The sequence below is a fragment of the Archocentrus centrarchus genome, chromosome 16, assembly GCF_007364275.1.
Source record: "Archocentrus centrarchus isolate MPI-CPG fArcCen1 chromosome 16, fArcCen1, whole genome shotgun sequence".
NCBI lineage: Eukaryota > Metazoa > Chordata > Actinopteri > Cichliformes > Cichlidae > Archocentrus > Archocentrus centrarchus.
Genome location: NC_044361.1, coordinates 159,217 through 181,634, shown reverse-complemented (window position 1 = coordinate 181,634; position 22,418 = coordinate 159,217). Strand labels below are relative to the sequence as shown.

At 43.0% G+C, this 22,418-nt stretch overlaps 1 protein-coding gene across 1 annotated transcript in view; it reads left to right on the top strand.

Moving 5' to 3' along the window:
- LOC115794768 (rho guanine nucleotide exchange factor 2-like) overlaps positions 1–22,418 on the top strand; it is a 40,922-nt gene that overhangs the window by 3,700 nt on the left and 14,804 nt on the right. The window contains exon 2 of the mRNA XM_030750416.1: positions 18,240–18,402. Coding sequence (XP_030606276.1) covers positions 18,240–18,402 — 163 coding nt within the window. The remainder of the gene's footprint in view (positions 1–18,239; positions 18,403–22,418) is intronic.

The following is a 22,418-nucleotide window of genomic DNA, read 5'->3' as shown; positions in this document are numbered from 1 at the left end:
TGTAAGTAAAGACATTACACATCAAAGCACATAGAAACATCGGATCCCCCCCCCACACACACACACACACATGACAACCACGAAACGAGGGCAAGCCAGCCGTGTTTAAGAGCAGCATTTCCTCTACTACATACTGTCTGACCAACTTCTTCACACACACACACACACACACACACACACACACACACACACACACACACACACACACACACACACACACACACACTTATTGGTTTTGTACCGAAGTCCAGCTTTTGTTGTTTGGGTACTGGGGGGGCCTCCTGCATTAGCCACAGCCCTCTGCTTCACCACCCTGTGGGACTCACTCTGCAAATGTTTCTTCTAACCTTGATGTTGTCATCTTTAGCTGACACAAACTCATGTATTTCAGCTAGAAAACGCGCATCTCTCTCCTCCCTCCGTTGTTTACATTTGTGTCGTTGTGCTATTATTGTCCTCATGATGAAAACGGGACTTAATTGTCGACGTCACTCTCCGGGACGCAAGAAGAAAGCAAAAAATATATCTTTGTACTGAGGAAAATGACAAAAATAGTAATGCACAGTGACTTGGATAAGTAACGTTAATCTGATTACTGGACTGCAAATAGTAAAGTGTTAGATTACTCGTTAAAAAAGTAGTCAGATTAGAGTAACTGTTACTAAGTAACTGACATCACTGTGTGTGCGAACATGTCCAGCAGAATACGAGCAACTTTGTCAGCACCTGCGGAAGCTTCGTTCAGTCACGGCTGATTACAGGTGTGTCACAGGCAGAACAGCGTGCTTGGGCTGATTACTGCCGAATCACATCAGAATCAGAATCAGAATCAGAATCAGAATCAGAATCAGAAGGTTTTATTGCCATATGGGTGAACAGGTTCACAGCCTTAGGAAATTGCTGCGGTACTTCGTGCGTACAGAAAAAAACAAATAAGTATAAAAACTATAAGACAATATACAAGTATACAAATTGCAAATATACAGAGATATTAGAGCTATAACTATAGCACAATATTACAAAATTACAAAATATACAGTGCAGAGACTAATTAAAAGATAAAAGAATGTAGACTATATTCCACTAATATGTACATCAGTGCAGTCAGACAGGTGCATAGACATAGGGTCATCAGCGTTTGTGGAGGGTGGTGGTAACAGTCTTAGGGTAATTGTTCATGAGTCCAACAGCAGAGGGGAAGAAACTGTTCTTATGGCGGGAGGTTCTGGTCCGTATGAACCGTAGCCTCCTGCCTGAGGGGAGAGGGTCAAAAAGTCTGTGCCCAGGGTGAGAGTGGTCGGCTGTGATCCGACCTGCACGCCCCAGTGTCCTGGAGGTGTACAGGTCCTGGAGAGATGGGAGGTTACAGCCAATCACCTTCTCAGCAGAGTGCACAACGCGCTGTAGTCTCTGTTTGTCCCTAGTGGTGGCTCCAGCGTACCACACAGTGATGGAGGAGGTGAGGATGGACTCAATGATGGCAGTATAGAACTGCACCATGGTCCTTGCTGGCAAGTTGAATTTCTTCAGCTGCCGCAGGAAGTACATCCTCTGCTGGGCCTTTTTGATGACAGAGGTGATGGTGGGCTCCCACTTGAGGTCCTGGGTGATGGTAGTTCCCAGGAAGCGAAAAGAGTCCACTGTGGTGATGGGGGTGTCAGTCAGGATGATGGAGGGTAGAGGGGCTGTGTGCTTCCTAAAGTCCACTATAATCTCCACTGTCTTCTGGGCGTTCAGTACCAGGTTATTGTGGCTGCACCAGGACGCCAGACGTTTGACCTCCATCCTGTAGGCCGACTCGTCCCTGTCTGAGATGAGTCCGATGAGAGTCATGTCGTCTGCAAACTTAATAAGCTTGACAGACTGGTGGTCAGAGGTGCAGCAGTTGGTATACAGGGAGAAGAGCAGAGGGGAGAGGACACAGCCCTGAGGAGTGCCGGTGCTGATGGTCCGGGAGTCCGAGACATTCTTCCCCAGCCTCACGTGCTGCTTCCTGTTCATCAGGAAGTCAATGATCCACCTGCAGATGGGATCTGGCACGTTCATCTGGGACAGCTTGTCTTGGAGGAGATCAGGGATGATGGTGTTGAAGGCAGAGCTGAAGTCCACAAACAGGATCCTGGCGTAGGTTCCCTGGGAGTCCAGATGCTGTAGGATGAAGTGCAGAGTCAGGTTGATGGCGTCGTCCACAGACCTGTTGGCTCTGTAGGCAAACTGCAGGGGGTCCAGAAGGGGGGCTGTGAGGGACTTGAGGTGGGACAGCACCAGACGCTCAAATGACTTCATGACCACAGAAGTCAGTGCCACAGGTCTGTAGTCATTTAGTCCAGTGATCCTTGGCTTCTTGGGGACAGGAACAATGGTAGCGGTTTTAAAGCAGACAGGCACGTGGCAAGCCTCCAGTGAGGAGTTGAAGATGTTTGTGAACAATGGGGCAAGCTCGTTAGCACAGTGTCTCAGTGTGGCAGGTGAGACACCATCTGGACCTGGAGCTTTGCGAGCTTTGACACTCCTGAACTGCTTTAGCACCTGGTCCTCCTGAATACAAAAGACTGTGGGGGTGGGGGAGGAGGGGGACTCTGGGGTGGGAGTCCTTGATGATGTGGGCTTCTCTGAGGTGTGGGGAGTGGGGGGGGTTGGGGGGTGAATATTTGTGTTGGCTGTATTGTAGTTGGGACTGGTGGAGGTGTGAAGGCTGCTGAACTGACCATCAAAACGACAATAGAACTCGTTCAGTCTATTTGCAGTTTGTAGGTCGTCTGTGGAGTGGGGGGTTTTAGGCTTGTAGTTGGTAATCTGCCTAAAACCTTTCCATACAGAGGCCGCGTCGTTCTCTGAGATCTGCTGCTGTATATTCTCAGAGTGATGTGATCTACCAGTGGCCACTTCCTTGCTAAACCTGTACTTGGCCTCTTTGTAGCAGTCTTTGTCCCCACTTTTAAAAGCCTCCCTCTTCTCTATCCACAGCTGCTTCAGTTTGGGAGTAAACCAGGGTTTGTCACTGTTATAACTCACCCTGGTGCGTGATGGCACAATGCTGTCCTCGCAGAAGTGGATATACGAGGTTACAGTGTCCGTGTAGTGATCACATGATCTCTCTGTACCTTTTTGTTAATGTCGCGATGGGGTCAAACCGTGCTGCCGACCTTCAGTGTGACACAGAACCTTCATCTCCACAAACAGCTTCACTTAGATGTTAATGAAGCAATGTGACAGACTGTTTCCATGATGATCTGTTGGAGCACTGCTGTGAATTATGGGATGGCATTATCTCCTGAAAGATGCTGTGGTGTGTCCTCTCATGAAGGAGGTATGAAAGGAAGCTGTGAAGCTCCTTTCCCGAGTTTGAGGACAGCTATAAACCATCCTCAGCACTGACCTCACTGTCAGTTGTGGGGCCATGTGACTACGCTGCAGTGCATTGTGGGATGGAAGCAGAGCCGGTGTGCACTTCAGTGAAACGTGAGTCTTGTTTCCATGGTTACCTGCAGGTTAAAAATGGACATTTGACCTGTAGCTGAGCGCATCACAAACAGGTTATTAAAAACGAGTTTACTCAGACCTACAGTTTGAACAGTTAATGAGAAAGAAAGTCAACAGCTCACCAGCACACACTGTTCAACACATAGTTACTCAATCCACTAGCTCACTCACACACACACACTGCAGCTGGCTGCAGGTCAGAATGAGGCAGAGATCTGCAGACCGCCTTTAAGACATGTCGAGTTTTAACAACAAAGAAGGAATTTAGAGGAGGAGATGCTGACTCTTCACATGGATGTTTACCCACATGCTTTATTACAAACAGCTCTGTTATTAACCTGAAATCTGTGAGTAACAGCTGACCTGTAGGCTGAGAGGCGGTGCTCAGCGAGACTAGAAACATAGAGCTTATTTCTCCAATATTGGCTTCTCTTTATTGGCTCCTTGACACATTTCTAAACAAATGTTTCCTTTTTGATAAAGCTTATAGTTAGGGCTGGATCAGGTGACCCTGAACCCTCCCTTAGCTGCTGCAATAGGCCAAGGCTACTGTGGGGTGCCCATGATGTACCTCTTTTCACTCTGTTTATACCCTACTCTGCATTTAATCATTAGTTATTATTAATTTCCTGTCACCCTCCCCTCACTACCCCCGGCTGTTCTTCCTGTTAAAATTGAGTTTTTCCTTCCCACTGTTGCTCATAGGGGGTCATTTTGACTGTTGGGTTTTCTCTGTATTATTGTAGGGTCTTTATATTACAATATAAAGTGCTCTGAGGCGACTGTTTGTTGTGATTTAGTGCTATACACATAAAATTGAAAGTTTCTGGGTTGTGGGGCTGAGTACAGGAATTTCAGTTTTATCTGAATTTAGAAGCAGGAAATCAGAGGTCATCCAGACCTTTATGTCTTTAAGACATTCCTGATGTTTAATTAAGTGATGTGTGTCATCTGGCTTCATGGATAGATAAAGCTGAGTATCATTTGCATAACAATGAAATAATAATAATAATATTAATAATAATAATAATATTACCTAATATCCCTTGGGTATTATGACCTTAAGGTAACAGTACCTAAGGGAAGCATGTATGGTGTAAGGAGGATCAGTCCCAGCACAGACTCCCTCACACCAGCATGTTATCAGCTTCGTGGTTCACTTCTGTTTGCTACACAGTGAGGCCACATGGGTCAGTCACATGATGCCAATGAAAAGTTACCTGTTTCTTTTCTGTCCTCATTGAGTCTGCTGTCTCTTCCTCTCTCTCCTCTCTAAGCTCAGCTCACTTGCTCTCTGTCACATGACACCCCCCCCCCCCCCCCGGCAGACAGAGCTCTCTTTGTTGTCTTCTTTACTGAGCTCTTTATTTATTGATCAGCTGATCAGTGACTGTCACCAGTTTCTCTGCAACTGTGGTGCTTTTCTCATCAATACTGAGACAGTTTTCACATCAGAGCTGCTGCAGTTTGTTTACTTTCATTTCATCATTTGACTCTTTAAAATCTGCTTTAACTTTACAGACAGTGTAAAACAGGGGTCTGTGATTGGCTGGCTGCTAATCACATGATTTCTCTCCTTCAGTTTAATTTTTCTCTGACCAGAAGTTCAGAGTCAGAAACAGGAAGTAGAAACATAAGCATATGTTGTTATTTTCAGAAATGAGCTCAGAGAGCAAAAACACCAATCACAGACAGAAAGATCCAAACAGGAAGAACAAACCCTGTTTCTGTAATCATCATCACACCATCATCATCATCATCAATTAAATCTGTGATTAATTTGTAGTGTTATTGTTTGCGACAGACAGGAGGCGTGTGCACGCGGGGGGCATCTTGACGTATAATACTGTGCGAATGTCTTGAGTCACTCTTCATTTCTTTATGTTTTGCTTCCTGGCAGCCAGACATTCTTAAAATGTTTAAAATGCTCTTGAGCAGCAGTTCTCCAGCTTTCTGAAGGTCTTCAAAGTTCTTTGGACATTGGCTGCTTTTTCATTCATTTTCAGTCCCGTTCTTCTACCTGACCTTTTTCAGAGGTATGTTTCTTGTTCGTTAATCCTCTGAACTCTGTTTGTGCATTTCGCTTAATTGCTGCACCTATTTCTCATTATCCTGCAAAATATAAAGAGATGAGAGGTGGCTCAAGAGTTTTGCACAGTACTGTACACTTTCATGCTACATTTAACTCTTTATGGCCTTGAGCAACATTTTGAGTTTTTAAGCTGTTCTTCAAATGGATTTATGAGCCGAAATTTCTTGGAGAAAAACTTTGAGACAGTGTTCAACATGTTTTAAAGTTTTAAAGTTAAAATGAGATTTGCAGGTTTCAGAACAGCTGATAACTGATCAGATTTCTAATCAGTTATCAGCTGCTCAGAAATCTGATCAATGACCAGCTTATAATCGACCAGATTTCTGATTCAATTCAGTTTCAGTTCAATTCAGTTTTATTTATATAGCCTCAAGGTGCTTCATATTGTAAGACCCTACAATAATACAGAGAAAACCCAACAGTCAAAATGACCCCCTATGAGCACTTGGCGACAGTGAGAAGGAAAAACTCCCCATGTAGGGTTCCTCTTGTAAGTATTACTCACTTCTCTCAGACAACCCATAATGCCCACCTTTCGCTCACCTCTTCCTAACCAACAGCCAGTCCCTGCCAGTGTATGCTCGCCATCTTTGTTCATGTTAAATAATGGTGAGCTGGGGTAGAGGCGGGGGCAGGGCCAGGGCCAGGATTGGGTTAGGCTGTGGGCGGAGTCAGTTCTGCCTCTGTACCTTTTGGTTGTAAGTGGAGCTGCTGTTACTGTTTTTTTAAATGGTAGTGGATTCTTTTGTGTGACACCCCTCCTATAGCAACAGTTTATCTATCAGGATCAATAAGTCATTTATTAGTGACACCTGATCATGCTTTTAATTTGAGGTGCTTGTGTCCCACCCAGTTTCAGTTTTAGTCTGCATTCATCATTTATCCAATAATCTATAATTAGTGGGCTGACTGAGCTTCAGCTGCAGCTGTGAGAAGAGTGTTTGGTTGTTTGGTGGATTTCACATCGGTCTACACTTCTGTCTTTGTGATGACATCATCCTCCCACCCCACCCCCCACGGTCCTCACAGGCACACAGAAACTTTTGCACACACTTCCCCTTCCTGCCCCTCCCAGGACAGAAAGCAGAAGTTCAGCTTGTAGGGAACATGAAACATGTTCAAAGTTTCTGATGAGTCTACAGTTTGTTTTGTTTTGAGTTTAAACTATGCCCACTCTGCCTCCATCGATTGATTGATTCATCAAGTCTGAATTGGTGGCTTTAGATGTTTAATGAAGATGTTTTTGAAACTTTTCTGTGAAATTCTTCATGAAATGTTTTTGACTGATCTGACTGATTTAATACCTCACGCTTCCTTCTTGCATGTATTGATCGCTGATTAATCACTCAGGCCAAACTCTTGAACTGAGTCACAGTGTGAGTTCCTGTGTCTGTGTTTGCATGCACGGTGGGCGCCCAGGTACTTTTACTGACTCATTTCAGTTATTTTTATTTGAGAATGTTGCCATCCGTGGACTGAAGAGGCTGATGTTTATTCCTGTGCTCTGATTGGATGGTTGAACAGTCTGTTTATACTTGGGGGTTGTAACTTCCTGAAGCCTCTGCAGCCAATCAGAGCTGTTTAATCTTCTAAATAAAGAAAGGAGCTTCAGTGCTTCCTGTTACCTGCAGTAAGATCAGTGTGAAACAGATGTTTTCTGCATCACCTGGATGAATGTGGGCTTCACAGTGCGCGCTGCTGTTACTGTGCAGCTTTACTTTGTGACATCCCTAATCTACGGCTTTGTTTGACGACATCAGTGACATGCTGCATCGTCGGGGAATCAATCAGTGCAAACAAGGCTCTAACAGCTGATTAGAATCCAGACATTGGCTCCATGCAGCTGCCCTTAGGTGATCTGATGAGGTGCAGTGAACAGACTGACTCCTCCTCCTTTGTTCTCATCTCCTCTGAGATGCCCCCTCCCATCTTCTGTCCGAGCAGCACAAAGCAGGTCTCCAGGTATTAGACTACCCCCTCCTCCTCTGCTCACTTCTTTGTTGTGTTATAAAAGAGTGAAACTGAAAACCTGAAATTGTCTCTGTGCTGATGCAGTCTGATCCACATTCATCCAGCAAACCTGCCTCTGATTCACTGGACACACCTGTGGTCATTTGAGTGTTGCTGAAGTGAATCAGTAAAGAAACACCCTACTCTTGTGCTTTTGGGACCCTATGAGGTCTCACAGCAGGAAGCTGCTGGGATTGAATCTCCTGAGGGTTTGTAGTTTCCAGAGTAACTTCAGGGTTAAACCTGTGTTTTCAGTATTACAATGGTGGGTCATTATATTGCCATGGTAACTGATACAGGAAATCAATGCATACTGACCAATCAGATGTCTCGAAAATAGCGTCACCATTCCCAAAGATCCCTCAGAGTGCAGATAGCACAAAGATCTGCAGGTTTTTAAGAACATCTAAAGTGTTTATACTTCTTCCTGTTGCTGATCAGATGGATTCTTAGAGAAACTTTGGGCCAGCGCTGGGGTGTAGGGGTTAGTGCTGTCACCTCACACAAGAAGACCCTGGGTTTGAATCCACCGACTGGCCGGTGCTCCCTGTGTGGGTTGTCTCTAGGTGCTCCTGTTTCCTCCTCTAGTCCAAAGACGGACACATCAGCTGAACTGGTGACGTGTGAGACTCATTTTTACTGCAACAGGTTTTCTGTTAAAAGCTTCTCTGGTTGTTCCAAACACCAAAAACAAAAAGGGAAGACCTGGACCCTGTTTCAGGAAGTATGTTCAACAAACTCTGAGTATGGTAAGTGCTTGAGGGAGGACATAATGAAAGCCATCATCAATGAAGTCCTGATACCTGGATTCACCACGGCAACGGGTAAATAAAGATCAGAGCCTCCATTTTAATATAGAGGATCAAGGGATATGAATGCTGACCGTGACAGTATTCAAACACTGAACTGAAGACTGTGAACAAGTTTAAACATGAAGTGTTCAGAATAGCGTCACACAGATCAGTGTGAGTTAAACAGTGATGCTAACAGTCTGACTGCTCCATCACTGCCCACAGAGTCACAGAGTTAGAAAGATGGCAACTATATGTCTGTGTAGATTCTCAGTCATCCAGGTCATAGTAGTCTCTGGAGCTTGAAAAAGGCGACTGGACTTCTTTTTGTTTCTTGAAGACGTTTCACCTCTCATCCGAAAGGCTTCTTCAGTTCTCAACCAAATGGTGGAGAGACCCAGGTATTTAAACCCCTGTGGGCGTAGTCCCCTGGAGGTGGTTATGACCCTCTATTGATCATGTGCTTGAACACATGTGCCCAGGTGTGAAGGGGGCGTGGGTCATATTTAATCAGTGGTTTCAGTTGAAACCAATTTAGGACTCCGCTCCATTGTTTCCTGTGGCCTATTGAGGTCACTGGAACAAAGGTGTGAATGGGGGTTGAGACGTTGTGTAAGGAACACACACACATTAAGAAAGCCCTCAAAACATACGGTTACCCCAACTGGGCCTTCATCAAATCAGCTAAGATGCACAGGAATGAAGGCCAAACACAAACTACAGAGAATAGGAAGGACAAGAGGAACAACATTGTCATCCCATATGTGTCAGGCTTGTCAGAGAAACTCAGAAGAATTTTCTCCAAGCATGACATCTCAGTATACTTCAAACCAAGTCACACCCTAAGACAAAAACTGGTTCATCCCAAGGACAAACCCGCCAAACACAAGATCAGCGATGTAGTGTATGCTGTTCAGTGCAGTGAAGAGTGCTCGGACCTCTACATTGGTGAAACCAAACAGCCTCTTCACAAACGAATGGCACAACATAGAAGAGCCACCTCGACAGGACAAGATTCAGCAGTACATCTGCATCTGAAGGAAAAAGGGCACTCCTTTGAGGATGCCAATGTTCACATTTTGGACAGGGAAAACAGATGGTTTGAAAGAGGAGTGAAAGAAGCCATCTATGTCCACTGTGAACAACCATCATTGAACAGAGGAGGTGGATTACGTCACCAACTTTCCCCCGCTTACAGTGCTGTCCTGAGCTCCCTTCCCAGACGTCTCAACCCCCATTCACACCTTTGTTCCAGTGACCTCAATAGGCCACAGGAAACAATGGAGCGGAGTCCTAAATTGGTTTCAACTGAAACCACTGATTAAATATGACCCACGCCCCCTTCACACCTGGGCACGTGTTCACGCACATGATCAATAGAGGGTCATAACCACCTCCAGGGGACTACGCCCACAGGGGTTTAAATACCTGGGTCTCTCCACCTTTTGGTTGAGAACTGAAGAAGCCTTTCGGATGAGAGGTGAAACGTCTTCAAGAAACAAAAAGAAGTCCAGTCGCCTTTTTCAAGCTCCAGAGATGGCAACTATAGATTTTACATAATGTAAAAGCCCTCATGTTAAACTAACATCTAACTGGGACTTCTGTGCTTGTAAAAACGTAAACTTCTGCAAATTAATTTGCTCCCCTGTGCACTTTGACCACAACTTTATGGATGAGGAAATGAATGGGAGTGCCAGACAGGTGGTTCAGGTGCAGCAGGAGGGGAGGAGTCAGGAGCCAGTGCGCAGGTTAGGTTCAATTCAATTCAATTCAATTTTATTTATATAGCGCCAAATCACAACAAACTGTCGCCTCAAGGCGCTTTGTATTGTGGGTAAAGACCCTACAATAATACAGAGAAAACCCAACAATCAAAACGACCCCCTATGAGCAGCACTTGGCGACAGTGGAAAGGAAAAACTCCCTTTAACAGGAAGAAACCTCCAGCAGAACCAGGCTCAGGGAGGGGCAGTCATCTGCCGCGACCGGTTGGGCTGAGGGGAGAGAAAGACATGCTGTGGAAGAGAGCCAGAGATTAATATCAATTAATGATTAAATGCAGAGTGGAGTATAAACAAAGTAAATAAGGTGAATGAGAAACAGTGCATTATGTGAACCCCCCAGCAGACTAGGCCTATAGCAGCATAACTAAGGGATGGTTCAGGGTCACCTGATCCAACCCTAACTATAAGCTTTATCATAAAGGAAAGTTTTAAGCCTAATCTTAAAAATAGAGAGGGTGTCTCTCTCCCGAATCCAAGCTGGAAGCTGGTTCCACAGAAGAGGCGCCTGAAAGCTGAAGGCTCTGCCTCCCATTCTACTCTTAAGTATCCTAGGAACCACAAGTAAGCCAGCAGTCTGAGAGCGAAGTGCTCTATTGGGGTGATATGGTACTATGAGGTCTTTGAGATAAGATGGTGCCTGATTATTCAAGACCTTGTATGTGAGAAGAATTTTAAATTCTATTCTAGATTTAACAGGGAGCCAATGAAGAGAAGCCAATATGGGAGAAATATGCTCTCTCTTTCTAGTCCCTGTCAGTACTCTAGCTGCAGCATTTTGGATCAGCTGAAGGCTTTTCAGGGAGCTTTTAGGACAGCCTGATAATAATGAATTACAATAATCCAGCCTAGAAGTAATAAATGCATGAATGAGCTTTTCAGCATCACTCTGAGAAAGGATGTTTCTAATTTTAGAAATATTGCACAAATGCAAAAAAGCGGTCCTACATATTTGTTTAATATGTGCATTGAAGGACATATCCTGGTCAAAAATGACTCCAAGATTTCTCACAGTGTTACTGGAGGCCAAAGTAATGCCATCCAGAGTAAGTATCTGGTTAGACACCATGTTTCTAAGATTTGTGGGGCCGAGAACAAGAATTTCAGTTTGATCTGAATTTAGAAGCAGGAAATTAGAGGTCATCCAGGCCTTAATATCTTTAAGACATTCCTGCAGTTTAACTAATTGATGTGTGTCATCTGGCTTCATTGATAGGTAAAGCTGAGTATCATCTGCATAACAATGAAAATTGATGCAGTACTTTCTAATAATACTGCCTAAGGGAAGCATGTATAATGTAAATAAAATTGGTCCTAGCACAGAACCCTGTGGAACTCCATAATTAACCTTAGTGTGTGAAGAAGACTCCCCATTTACATGAACAAATTGGAGTCTATGAGATAAATATGATTCAAACCACTGCAGTGCAGTACCTTTAATACCTATAGCAAGCTCTAATCTCTGTAATAAAATGTTATGGTCAACAGTATCAAAAGCTGCACTGAGGTCCAACAGGACAAGAACAGAGATGAGTCCACTGTCAGAGGCTCTAAGAAGATCATTTGTAACCTTCACTAATGCTGTTTCTGTACTGTGATGAATTCTGAAACCTGACTGAAACTCTTCAAATAAACCGTTCCTCTGCAGATGATCAGTTAGCTGTTTTACAACTACTCTTTCAAGAATCTTTGAGAGAAAAGGAAGGTTGGAGATTGGCCTATAATTAGCTAAGACAGCTGGGTCAAGTGATGGCTTTTTAAGCAGAGGTTTAATTACAGCCACCTTGAAGGTCTGTGGTACATAGCCAACTAATAAAGACTGATTGATCATTTTTAAGATTGAAGCATCAATAATTGGAAAGACTTCTTTGAACAGTCTAGTAGGAATGGGATCTAATAAACATGTTGCTGGTTTGGAGGAAGTAACTATTGAAGTTAACTCTGAAAGATCAACTGGAGCAAAAGAGTCTAAACAAATACCAGCAGTGCTGAAAGCAGCCGAACATGAAGAATAATCTTTGAGATGGTTATGAATAATTTTTTCTCTAATGTCTAAAATTTTATTTGTAAAGAAATCCATGAAGTCACTACTAGTTAAAGTGAAAGGAATACTCGGCTCTACAGAGCTCTGACTCTTTGTCAGCCTGGCTACAGTGCTGAAAACAAACCTGGGGTTGTTCTTATTTTCTTCAATTAATGATGAGTAGTAAGATGTCCTAGCTTTACGGAGGGCTTTTTATAGAGCAACAAACTCTTTTTCCAGGCTAAATGAGCATCTTCTAATTTAGTGAGACGCCATTCCCTCTCCAGCTTTCAGGTTATCTGCTTTAAGCTGTGCGTTTGTGAATTATACCACGGAGTCAGGCACTTCTGATTTGAAGCTTTCCTTTTCAGAGGAGCCACAGTATCCAAAGTTATACGCAGTGAGGATGTAAAACTATTGACGAGATAATCGACCTCACTGGGAGCAGAGTTTAGGTAGCTGCTCTGCACTGTGTTGGCACTGAAGAGCATAACAATGAAGGAATTAGATCCTTAAACTTAGTTACAGCACTTTCAGAAAGACTTCTAATGTAATAAAACTTATTCCCCACTGCTGTGTAATCCATTAAAGTAAATGTAAATGTTACTAAGAAATGATCAGACAGGAGGGGGCTTTCAGGGAATACTGTTAAGTCTTCAGTTTCTATGCCATATGTTAGGACAAGATCCAGAGTATGATTAAAGTGGTGGGTTGGCTCCTTTACATTTTGAGAGAAGCCAATTGAATCTAACAATAGATTAAATGCAGTGTTGAGGCTGTCATTCTCAGCATCTACATGGATGTTAAAATCACCCACTATAATTATTTTATCTGAACTGAGCACTAAATCAGATAAAAAGTCTGAGAAATCAGACAGAAACTCTGAGTAAGGACCAGGTGGACGATAGATAATAACAAATAAAACAGGTTTTTGATTTTCCCAATTAGGATGGACAAGACTAAGATTTAGGCTTTCAAAAGAATGAAAACTTTGTCTGGGTCTTTGATTAATTAATAAGCTGGAATTGAAGATTGCAGCTACTCCTCCTCCTCGACCTGTGCTTCGAGCATTCTGACAGTTACTGTGACTCGGGGGTGTTGATTCATTTAAACTAACATATTCATCCTGCTGTAACCAGGTTTCTGTAAGGCAGAATAAATCAATACGTTGATCAATTATTAAATCATTTACTAATAGGGACTTGGAAGAGAGAGACCTAATGTTTAACAATCCACATTTAATTGTTTTATTTTTTGGTGCAGTTGATGAAGCTGTATTATTTATTGTTTTTGAATTTTTATGCTTAAATAGCTTTTTGCTGATTTTAGCTTTGGTTTTTGGTGGTCTGGGAGCAGGCACCGACTCTATGGGGATGGGGTTTTGGGGGGATGGCAGGAGGAGAGAAGCTGCAGAGAGGCGTGTAAGACTGCAACTCTGCTTCCTGGTCTCAACCCTGGGTAGTCAGTTTTTAGGAGGGTTAATAAATTTGGCCAGATTTCTAGAAATGAGAGCTGCTCCATCCAAAGTGGGATGGATGCCGTCTCTCCTAACAAGACCAGGTTTTCCCCAGAAACTTTGCCAATTATCTATGAAGCCCACGTCATTTTTTGGACACCACTCAGACAGCCAGCGATTCAAGGAGAACATGCGGCTAAACATGTCGCTCCTGGTCTGATTGGGGAGGGGCCCAGAGAAAACTACAGAGTCCGACATCGTTTTTGCAAAGTTACACACCGAGTCAATATTAATTTTAGTGACCTCCGATTGGCGTAACCGGGTGTCATTACTGCCGACGTGAATAACGATCTTACCAAATCTACGATTAGCCTTAGCCAGCAGTTTCAAATTTCCATGAATGTCGCCTGCTCTGGCCCCTGGAAGACATTTGACTATGGTCGCCGGTGTCTCTAGCTTCACGTTTCTCAAAACAGAGTCGCCAATAACCAGAGTTTGTTCCTCGGCGGGTGTGTCGCCGAGTGGAGAAAAACGGTTAGAGACGTGAACAGGTTGGTGGTGTACCCGGGGCTTCTGCTTAGGACTACGCTTCCTCCTCACCGTCACCCAGCTGGCCTGTTTTCCCTGCTGCTCGGGATCTGCTGGGGGGGAGCTAACGGCGGCTAAGCTACCATGGTCCGCACCCGCTACAGGGGCCTGGCTAGATGTAGGATTTTCCAGGGTGCGGAGCCGAGTCTCCAGTTCAGAAAGCCTGGCCTCCAGAGCTACAAACAGACTACATTTATTACAAGTACCGTTACTGCTAAAGGAGGCCGAGGAGTAACTAAACATGTGACACCCAGAGCAGGAAAGTGCAGGAGAGACAGGAGAAGAAGCCATGCTGGTAGTGAGTCGGCTAAGGGCTAAGCTACTAGCTGAGCTAAGCTAGCGAATTTCTAAAAACAAATAAAGTGAGTAATGTGAATACAGGTGATTCAGCAAAGAGTATGCTATTTAAAGTAGGTGAAGATTACACTAAAATATGTTATTATCCAGATAAATCGAGTTATACAGATATAACAGCTAACAGACAGCAAAACACTGTGCTCCGAAACAGGAACAGGAAGTGATACAATACCGCAGTGAGAGCCAACACCAAGTGACAGCGCCGACCTGGAGATTACGTTAATTGTCTTTCTGGAGCAGAAAACCAGAGTTTCCCTCATCTCAGGGTTAACAAACTGCTTCCTGGAACATGGCCCTGAAGCTTACCACTAACCCTGGATGGGCCATGTGACCAGGTGGAGGTTAAAAGGCTAAAATAAGGAGACTGTGCTCAAAATGTTATGCAGGCTGTGGAGAGCTGACACATGAGGTCAGAGGTTTGTTACCACATAGGTTACTTTGATCATCAGAAAAGCCACTTCCTGTATGCTGTCATGGGAACACATCAGCAAACAGAGCAGGCACTTATTGAACTGCAGATTATAAAGTGTGATTGTGTGAAGAACATCACTTGCTGTGAGCTCTGCTCCATCCTGTCTGCGTGTCAGGAATAATTATTCAGAAGTATTAGAACTGGTCTCTGGAGGAGCTCATGCTGCTGTGTGAAGGTCTGCAGTAAACTGAGAGACTTCCACAAACAGATGGTCCCTATTCCAGGAGGCAGGTTCAACAAATTCTGAGTTTAAAATTAACTCTGAGTTTTCCGTTACAGAACAGCTGATCAGAGTTAGTTCAGTCAACTCTGAGTATGTTCACACTGAGTTAGTGCGTGCATGCATAAGGAAAGAAAGCCATCATCAATGGAGCTCTGATACTAGGAGTCACCATGGCAATGGGTAAATAAAGACTGGAGCCTCCATTTTAATCCGATGGATGGAGGATCGCACGTCTCAGTGTGGAGTCACTTTAATCAGCCTGACCCACTCTGACATCATCATAGACAGAATGAAAGTTTGTTATAAAATATATCATTTCTTTTATAATGTCTGCTGTCATCATTTACACAACTTGAATCTCCATCAGAAGAAGCCGAATCCTAATTTTACATTTGATTTAAAAAATCTAATTATTCAGCTGCAGCCTGACAGATAAGCTGCGGGAGACAGAAAGTGAAGATAAAAATGTGGAGAAACAGCTCAGACTGAGTTTACTGACCGACCTGTGTGTTAGAGACTGAGACAGCAGCAGACCCCGGGGGGAGCTGACCTCAGGTCAGTTTGTTACTTAATAAAAAACTGTTTTTTATGACAGTTCAGTTTATGGCCATTTAATTGTTTAATTATGCAGTTAAAAAAATGGAATCTATTGATGGAATAACAACGTCACTTTATTCATTTATTAATGGAGAATTTCATTATTTCTGCCATTACTGGATAAATCCGAGTAATGAGATTTACAGAAAATCTACTAGTTTCCAATTAAAGTGTTTCTAATCTGATCTAAGATCAGCTTCACTGATAGATCTGTTATAGATCTGTCCAAAGCCTTTGACACGGTTGATCACAAGATTTTGTGTCAAAGGCTTTTGGACAAAGGATTTACTGAACATGGGTTGGTTTCTAAATTATCTGACTGGCTGTAAACAGTGTGTACAATATGGTTGTCAAACATCAAGTTATATGGACATTTCTGGGGGGGTTCCACAAGGGTCAATATTAGGACCTACACTGTTTACCATTTATATTAACAATTTGGGTCATGGTCTTACAAGTGAAACTGTGCATTTTTATGCTGATGATTCAGTAATTTATTGTTGTGCAAAATCAGTTGCCCTTGTTTTTGAGCACTTACAGTCCTCTTTTGACAGCTTTCAGTCTCAACTCTTGCAACTTAAATTGTTACTGAATGCAAGTAAGACAAAGGGCATGTTATTTTCCAATAAGGGAAAGGTGCCCGCATATCTCCCTGCTATCACCACCACACAGGGTGTGCTCATTGATTTTGTATCGTCTTATAAATATCTTGGCATCACTATAGATGAAAATTTAACTTTTTAAGCCCCAAATTGAAAATCTGCTTAAAAAACTTAAGTTAAAACTAGGTTTCTTTTTTCAAAACAAGATTTGTTTCTCAAAAAATGTCAGAAAACAACTTGTCTCTGTCACTTTTATGAGTACTCTAGACTATGGGGATATTGTGTATATGAAGGACTCAGCTAGCTCTTCATGTCTGTTGGACGCTGTCTATCATGGAGCGCTTAGATTTATCACAGGTAGCAAAGCCCTTACTCACCATTGCACCCTATATTCTTTAGTTAAATGGCCCTCTCTACATACTCGTAGACTGTTACACTGGTATGCCTTCATTTACAAATCCATCCTCCAGCTGGTTCCCTCATATTTGTCATGTTACATTTCACGTAAAAAACAATACCACAGTCTTCGCTCTCAGGACTTTATTACATTCAGTGTTCCACCAGTGTGCACTGAGGTTCTCCACCCCCTCCACCTGGAACATGCTTCAGCAGGACCTGAAGCTCTCCAATCTGGTTACACTTGGAGAGATCAAAATTTTAATAAAGGGATTTGAAAATATGTCTGTCGGCACTTGTGTTTGTTATCAGTAAAAACCATTTTGTTGATAATTGTGTGTTATGGATTTTTAGAAGTGCTAAGTAGATTGTATATTACTGTTTTTATGTCATTTATTTTGTGTTTTTTTTGTGTGTCTTTTTTGTTGTTGTTTTTTGTTGATGTATGTATCAGGTCTTTCTTGTAAATGAGACAAAAAGTCTCAAGAGATTTTCCTGTATAAATAGAGGATTAATAATACATAAAAAAGATGATAGCTCTCTGACAGCCACAGCAGAGATGTTTCACTGAGTTACTGTTAAAGGTCAGAGGTCAGTCACAGTTTCATATTTAGCTGAAAACATTCAAGGCATCCAGGTCTGTGATGAATGTAAAGTTTTACCAATAAAGGCAAGCACATTATAATGAATGTCTCAGCTTTATAGGTTTTAAATATTTCAGTACAGTTTGGGAGGATGAGACACTTTAATTAAAGAATGTCGATCGTGTCAGGAAAATGAATCCATGATGAACGGATCCGGACTGGATGAGCTGGGAAATGACTGGAGCCCGAACTGGATAGTACAGGTGGTTCAGGTGCAGCAGTAGGGGAGGAGTCAGAGTGACACTCAGAGTTTGTTGGATAAAATCTGCTTAGGTTAGGTTAGGTTCACAGAGTCTGTTACCATGGTAACAGGTAACTTGAGTTACCCAGGGTTAACAAACTCGGAGTTGTAGCTAAACCTCCTTCCTGGAAAAGGACCCTGGAAGCAACAGATTGTCTCAGGTCCGTGATGGTGTTCTTCAAACTCGGATTATCTTCATGAACCAGTCAGAGCCAAACTGTAAGGTCACGGGTCAATTGTGAATCTGCAGCTCAATGTGAAAAAGAAAGCACGTGAGGGGGACATCTGAACACCTGAAGACCTCCACACAGTCTCCTCTGTGCTCTGTGACACAGGCTTTGTTTCCACCTGCAGGACAAAGTTTAGATAAAGGAGAAGCTCCAGGGCTGCAGGCAGCTTTTCATCAGGGTAATAAAGGTCAGAGGTCACTCAAAGGTCAGGTTTGAAGAGGTTAAAGTGATCTGTCCCTTCTGTGTGTCTCAGAACAAGGAGAAGGAGCGTCTGAAGGAGAGGGACAAGGAGGCGAGAGAGAGGGAGGCGCGCTCCAGTAACGGCCACCTGTTCACCTCCCTGACAGTGTCCTCCACCACCCTCTGCTCCTCCTGCAACAGGAGCATCACGGCCAAGGAGGCGCTCAGCTGCCCAGGTAAGCACAACTGCACAGAAAGCATGGAGAGAGTAAATTTTATTTACACAGCTGCTATGTACAAAGACTGATTTTTTTTTTTTGTAGAGAATATTTGTATTAGTCTCTAAATTGTTTCTGTTGCTGTTTCTTGGTGGTTTTCCTGCTGGGTGGGTCATTTGTGCAGCACTCTGCGCAACGTCTGTTGCATTTAAATGTGTTTTACAAACGGACTCAAACCTTCTATTTACCTGTGTACCATGTGACTTAAACTCCATCTGATGTTAGATCGAATGCTTCAGCTGTGAGCTGCCAGGACAGGAGAAACAGTCAGACACAGTTTACTGATGGATGCTGATATGAGAGACTCAGATAGCAGCAGACTCCAGGTCAGTTTGATCCAATAGAAACTGTCTGTGCAGCAGTTTATGAGAATTTCATTTTTCACCAATGATTCAGTCATTTTTGGGTTATTTTTTTAAATAGAGAATTTCATTATTTCTGCCATTACTGGATAGAAATGCTTGAAGAGATTATTTTTACAAAAAACATTCATCCCAGTGTGAGGATTTATAATCTGATGTAATATCAGCGTTCAGTCATAGATGATAGCTCAGAAAAATAGCTGAGAAAAAAACGCAGGCTGCTTTCCAGGCCTTTAATGTTTTATTAGAAAAAGCAGTATGTTACAAATGTTTCAGCTTCTATAGAGCCATCTGTATGCTGGCCAGCTAGATTTTAGATGTAATCAGATTACAATCAGACGATCTGTCGCTGTTTCAAAAAGTCTCTTTAAATCCGTTTAGTTCAGTTTGAGCTTGAATGTCATTTCAGCTCATCTCCAAGATCCAGCTGAGACACGTTGATCCATCAGTGTGACTGATGCTGATCAGTGTGTTATATAGATCAGAGTGATGTAAACTGTGATTCTACAGTAAATGTATTCAGGGTCGTGGGGGTGGAGCCTATCCCAGCTGACATAGGGCAAGAGGCAGACTACACCTGGACAGGTCACCAGTCTGTCGCAGGACTAACACAGAGACAGACAACCATTCATATTCACACTTTAGAATCAGCAGGTAACCTAACCCCCACTGACTGCATGTCTTTGGACTGTGGGAGAACCCGGAGACCCGACGCAGACACGGGGAGAACATGCCAACTCCACACAGAAAGGCCAGATGGAGGATTTGAACCCAGGACCTTCTTGCTTCTTGCAGCAGTGCTAACCACGGCACACACTGTGTGTGTGGTGCCTTTGTTTGGTCTGCGTGTGTGACAGACGGTGTGTTAATCTCCCTCACAATGAACAGATGTACTTCCAGATTAACACACACACACACACACACACACACACACACACACACACACACACACACACACACACACACACACACACACACACACACACTCAGCTGAAATCAATTACAATTAAATCTCTCTGAATACAACAAACCATCATGTGACCGCATATAGACCTCAGAAGGAGGGGTGAAGGAGACCCCTGCCCCCCAAAAAACATGATGGTGGTGGTGGTGGTGGGGGCTTGTTGTCCTGCATTTTGATTGGCTGCTGCAGATGCATCCTGTGAAGTGGGTTGAGGGGACATATTCTGTGTGTGTGTGTGTGTGTGTGTGTGTGTGTGTGTGTGTGTGTGTCATTGCTGCCCCCTGGAGGTAGAAACTGGAGTTTCATGTGGACCAACTCAAAATAAGACTGAATAAAATTTATAAAAATAAATTTACACACCCAAAACACAAACACTGTATTTTTAATTGTGTGTGCGTGTGTGTGTGTGTGTCTTGGTTTATTTGACGACATCTCAGGCCTTCATCACCTCAGGCTGAAACAGACTCATCTGCACCTCCTCCCAGCAGAGCTGTCTTTGAGCAGTTTGAGCCTGTCACACTCTCCACACTAAAGGAGGTGATTCAAAATATGAGACCTGTAAACTCTCCCACAGACTGTGTTCCGTCTCGCCTTTTTAAAGAGGCTTTTGATTCAGTGGGACCAACTATCCTCGCTCTGATTAACAGTGCGCTTGCATCTGGTTGTGTTCCAGCTGCCTTTAAACATGCAGTTGTACAGCCTCTAATCAAGAAGAAGAACCTTGACCCTGATGTTCTTTCAAATTACAGACCAATTTCTAAATTACCATTTTTATCCAAGGTTCTTGAAAAAGTTGTTTTTAAGCAACTTCAAGCATTTTTAAGTGGACATGGAATGTGGGAAAAGTTTCAGTCAGGTTTTAGAATGTGTCACAGCACAGAGACGGCTCTTTTAAGAGTTTTTAACGATCTGCTTTTAACTGTGGACTCTGGTAGTCCTGCAGTTTTAGTACTTCTAGATCTGTCAGCTGCCTTTGACACTGTGGACCACGAGATCCTTCTATCCCGCCTAGAACATGAAATTGGCATTAAAGGCACGGTTCTGACTTGGTTCAGATCTTATCTTACTGATAGAAGTTTCTCTGTCCATCTAGGAGACTGTTTTTCTACCACAGCAAAGCTTTCTTGTGGAGTGCCTCAGGGGTCCATTCTGGGCCCAATTCTTTTCTCATTGTATATGTTGCCTCTAGGGTCGATTTTTAGGAAACATAATATTTGTTTCCACTGTTTTGCTGACGACATCCAGGTGTATATGCCCATCAAACTGAACAGCAGAGATCCATGGGAACCCCTGCTGAACTGTCTAAGTGACATCAAGTCCTGGATGAGAAACAATTTCCTAAAACTTAATGAAAGCAAAACCGAGGTCATATGCTTTGGTAAATTTGACCCCTCAAGCTACTCCTCTGGCACTCCGAGTCATTTGGCTCCTCACTGTCGTGATGCTGTGAAAAATCTGGGTGTCATTTTAGATAGTAGTTTTAAAATGGAGAAGCAAGTAAGTGCTGTTACCAAAATCAGTTTTTACCAACTCAGAGTTATTGCCAAGGTAAAACCTTATCTCCCGCAGCAGGACCTGGAAAAAGTTATTCATGCTTTTATTACTTCCCGCCTGGACTACTGTAATTCTCTGTACTTTGGCATAGATCAATCATCTGTGCGCCGCCTGCAGGTAGTCCAGAATGCGGCAGCTCGTCTTTTAACCGGTTTAAAAAAGCATGAACACATTACCCCAGTCCTGTCATCCCTTCACTGGCTCCCTGTCCGTTTTAGAATCGATTTTAAGATTTTATTGCTTACTTTTAAAGCCTTAAACGGACTGGCACCTTTGTATCTGTCTGAGCTGCTTCACTGTCACACCCCTGTAAGAGCTCTGAGGTCATCGAACCAGCTGCTCTTACAGAGGCCTAAAACCAGACTAAAACAGAGAGGTGATCGAGCTTTTGCAGCAGCAGCACCAAAGCTATGGAACGATCTACCTCTCCATATCCGCACAGCTCAGACGATACACACATTTAAATCTCTATTAAAAACACATTTCTTTTCCTTGGCATTTGGCTGCAGTGCTACCTCCTTTTAGATGATTGTTTTATGGTATTTTATGGTACTTGTTTTAAACGTTTTAATTTTTAATTTTCTTATGTTATTTATTGTTCTTAATGTTTTATTTATTTATTTTTATTTTATTATTTTATTTATTTATTTATATATTTTTATTTTTATTTAGTATAGTCCTTGGGGTTACAGATCTTGTACAGCACTTTGGTCAACGTCGTTGTTTTAAATGTGCTTTATAAATAAACTTGACCTGACCTTGACCTGACCTGATCTTTGGAAAAAGCGAGGTCATTTTAGAACAGTGTGTGTGTTTGGTGTCTGTGTTTCCTTATAGACTGCTTTTCCTGTTGGATCAGCTGAAGGCTTTTCAGGGAGCTTTTAGGACAGCCTGAATGAATTACAATAGTTCAGCCTAGAAGTAATAAATGCATGAATTAGCTTTTCAGCATCACTCTGAGAAAGGATGTTTCTAATTTTAGAAAAAAGCGGTCCTACATATTTGTTTAATATATGCATTGAAGGACATATCCTGGTCAAAAAATGACCCACAGTGTTTCTCACAGTGTTACTGGAGACCAAAGTAATGCCATC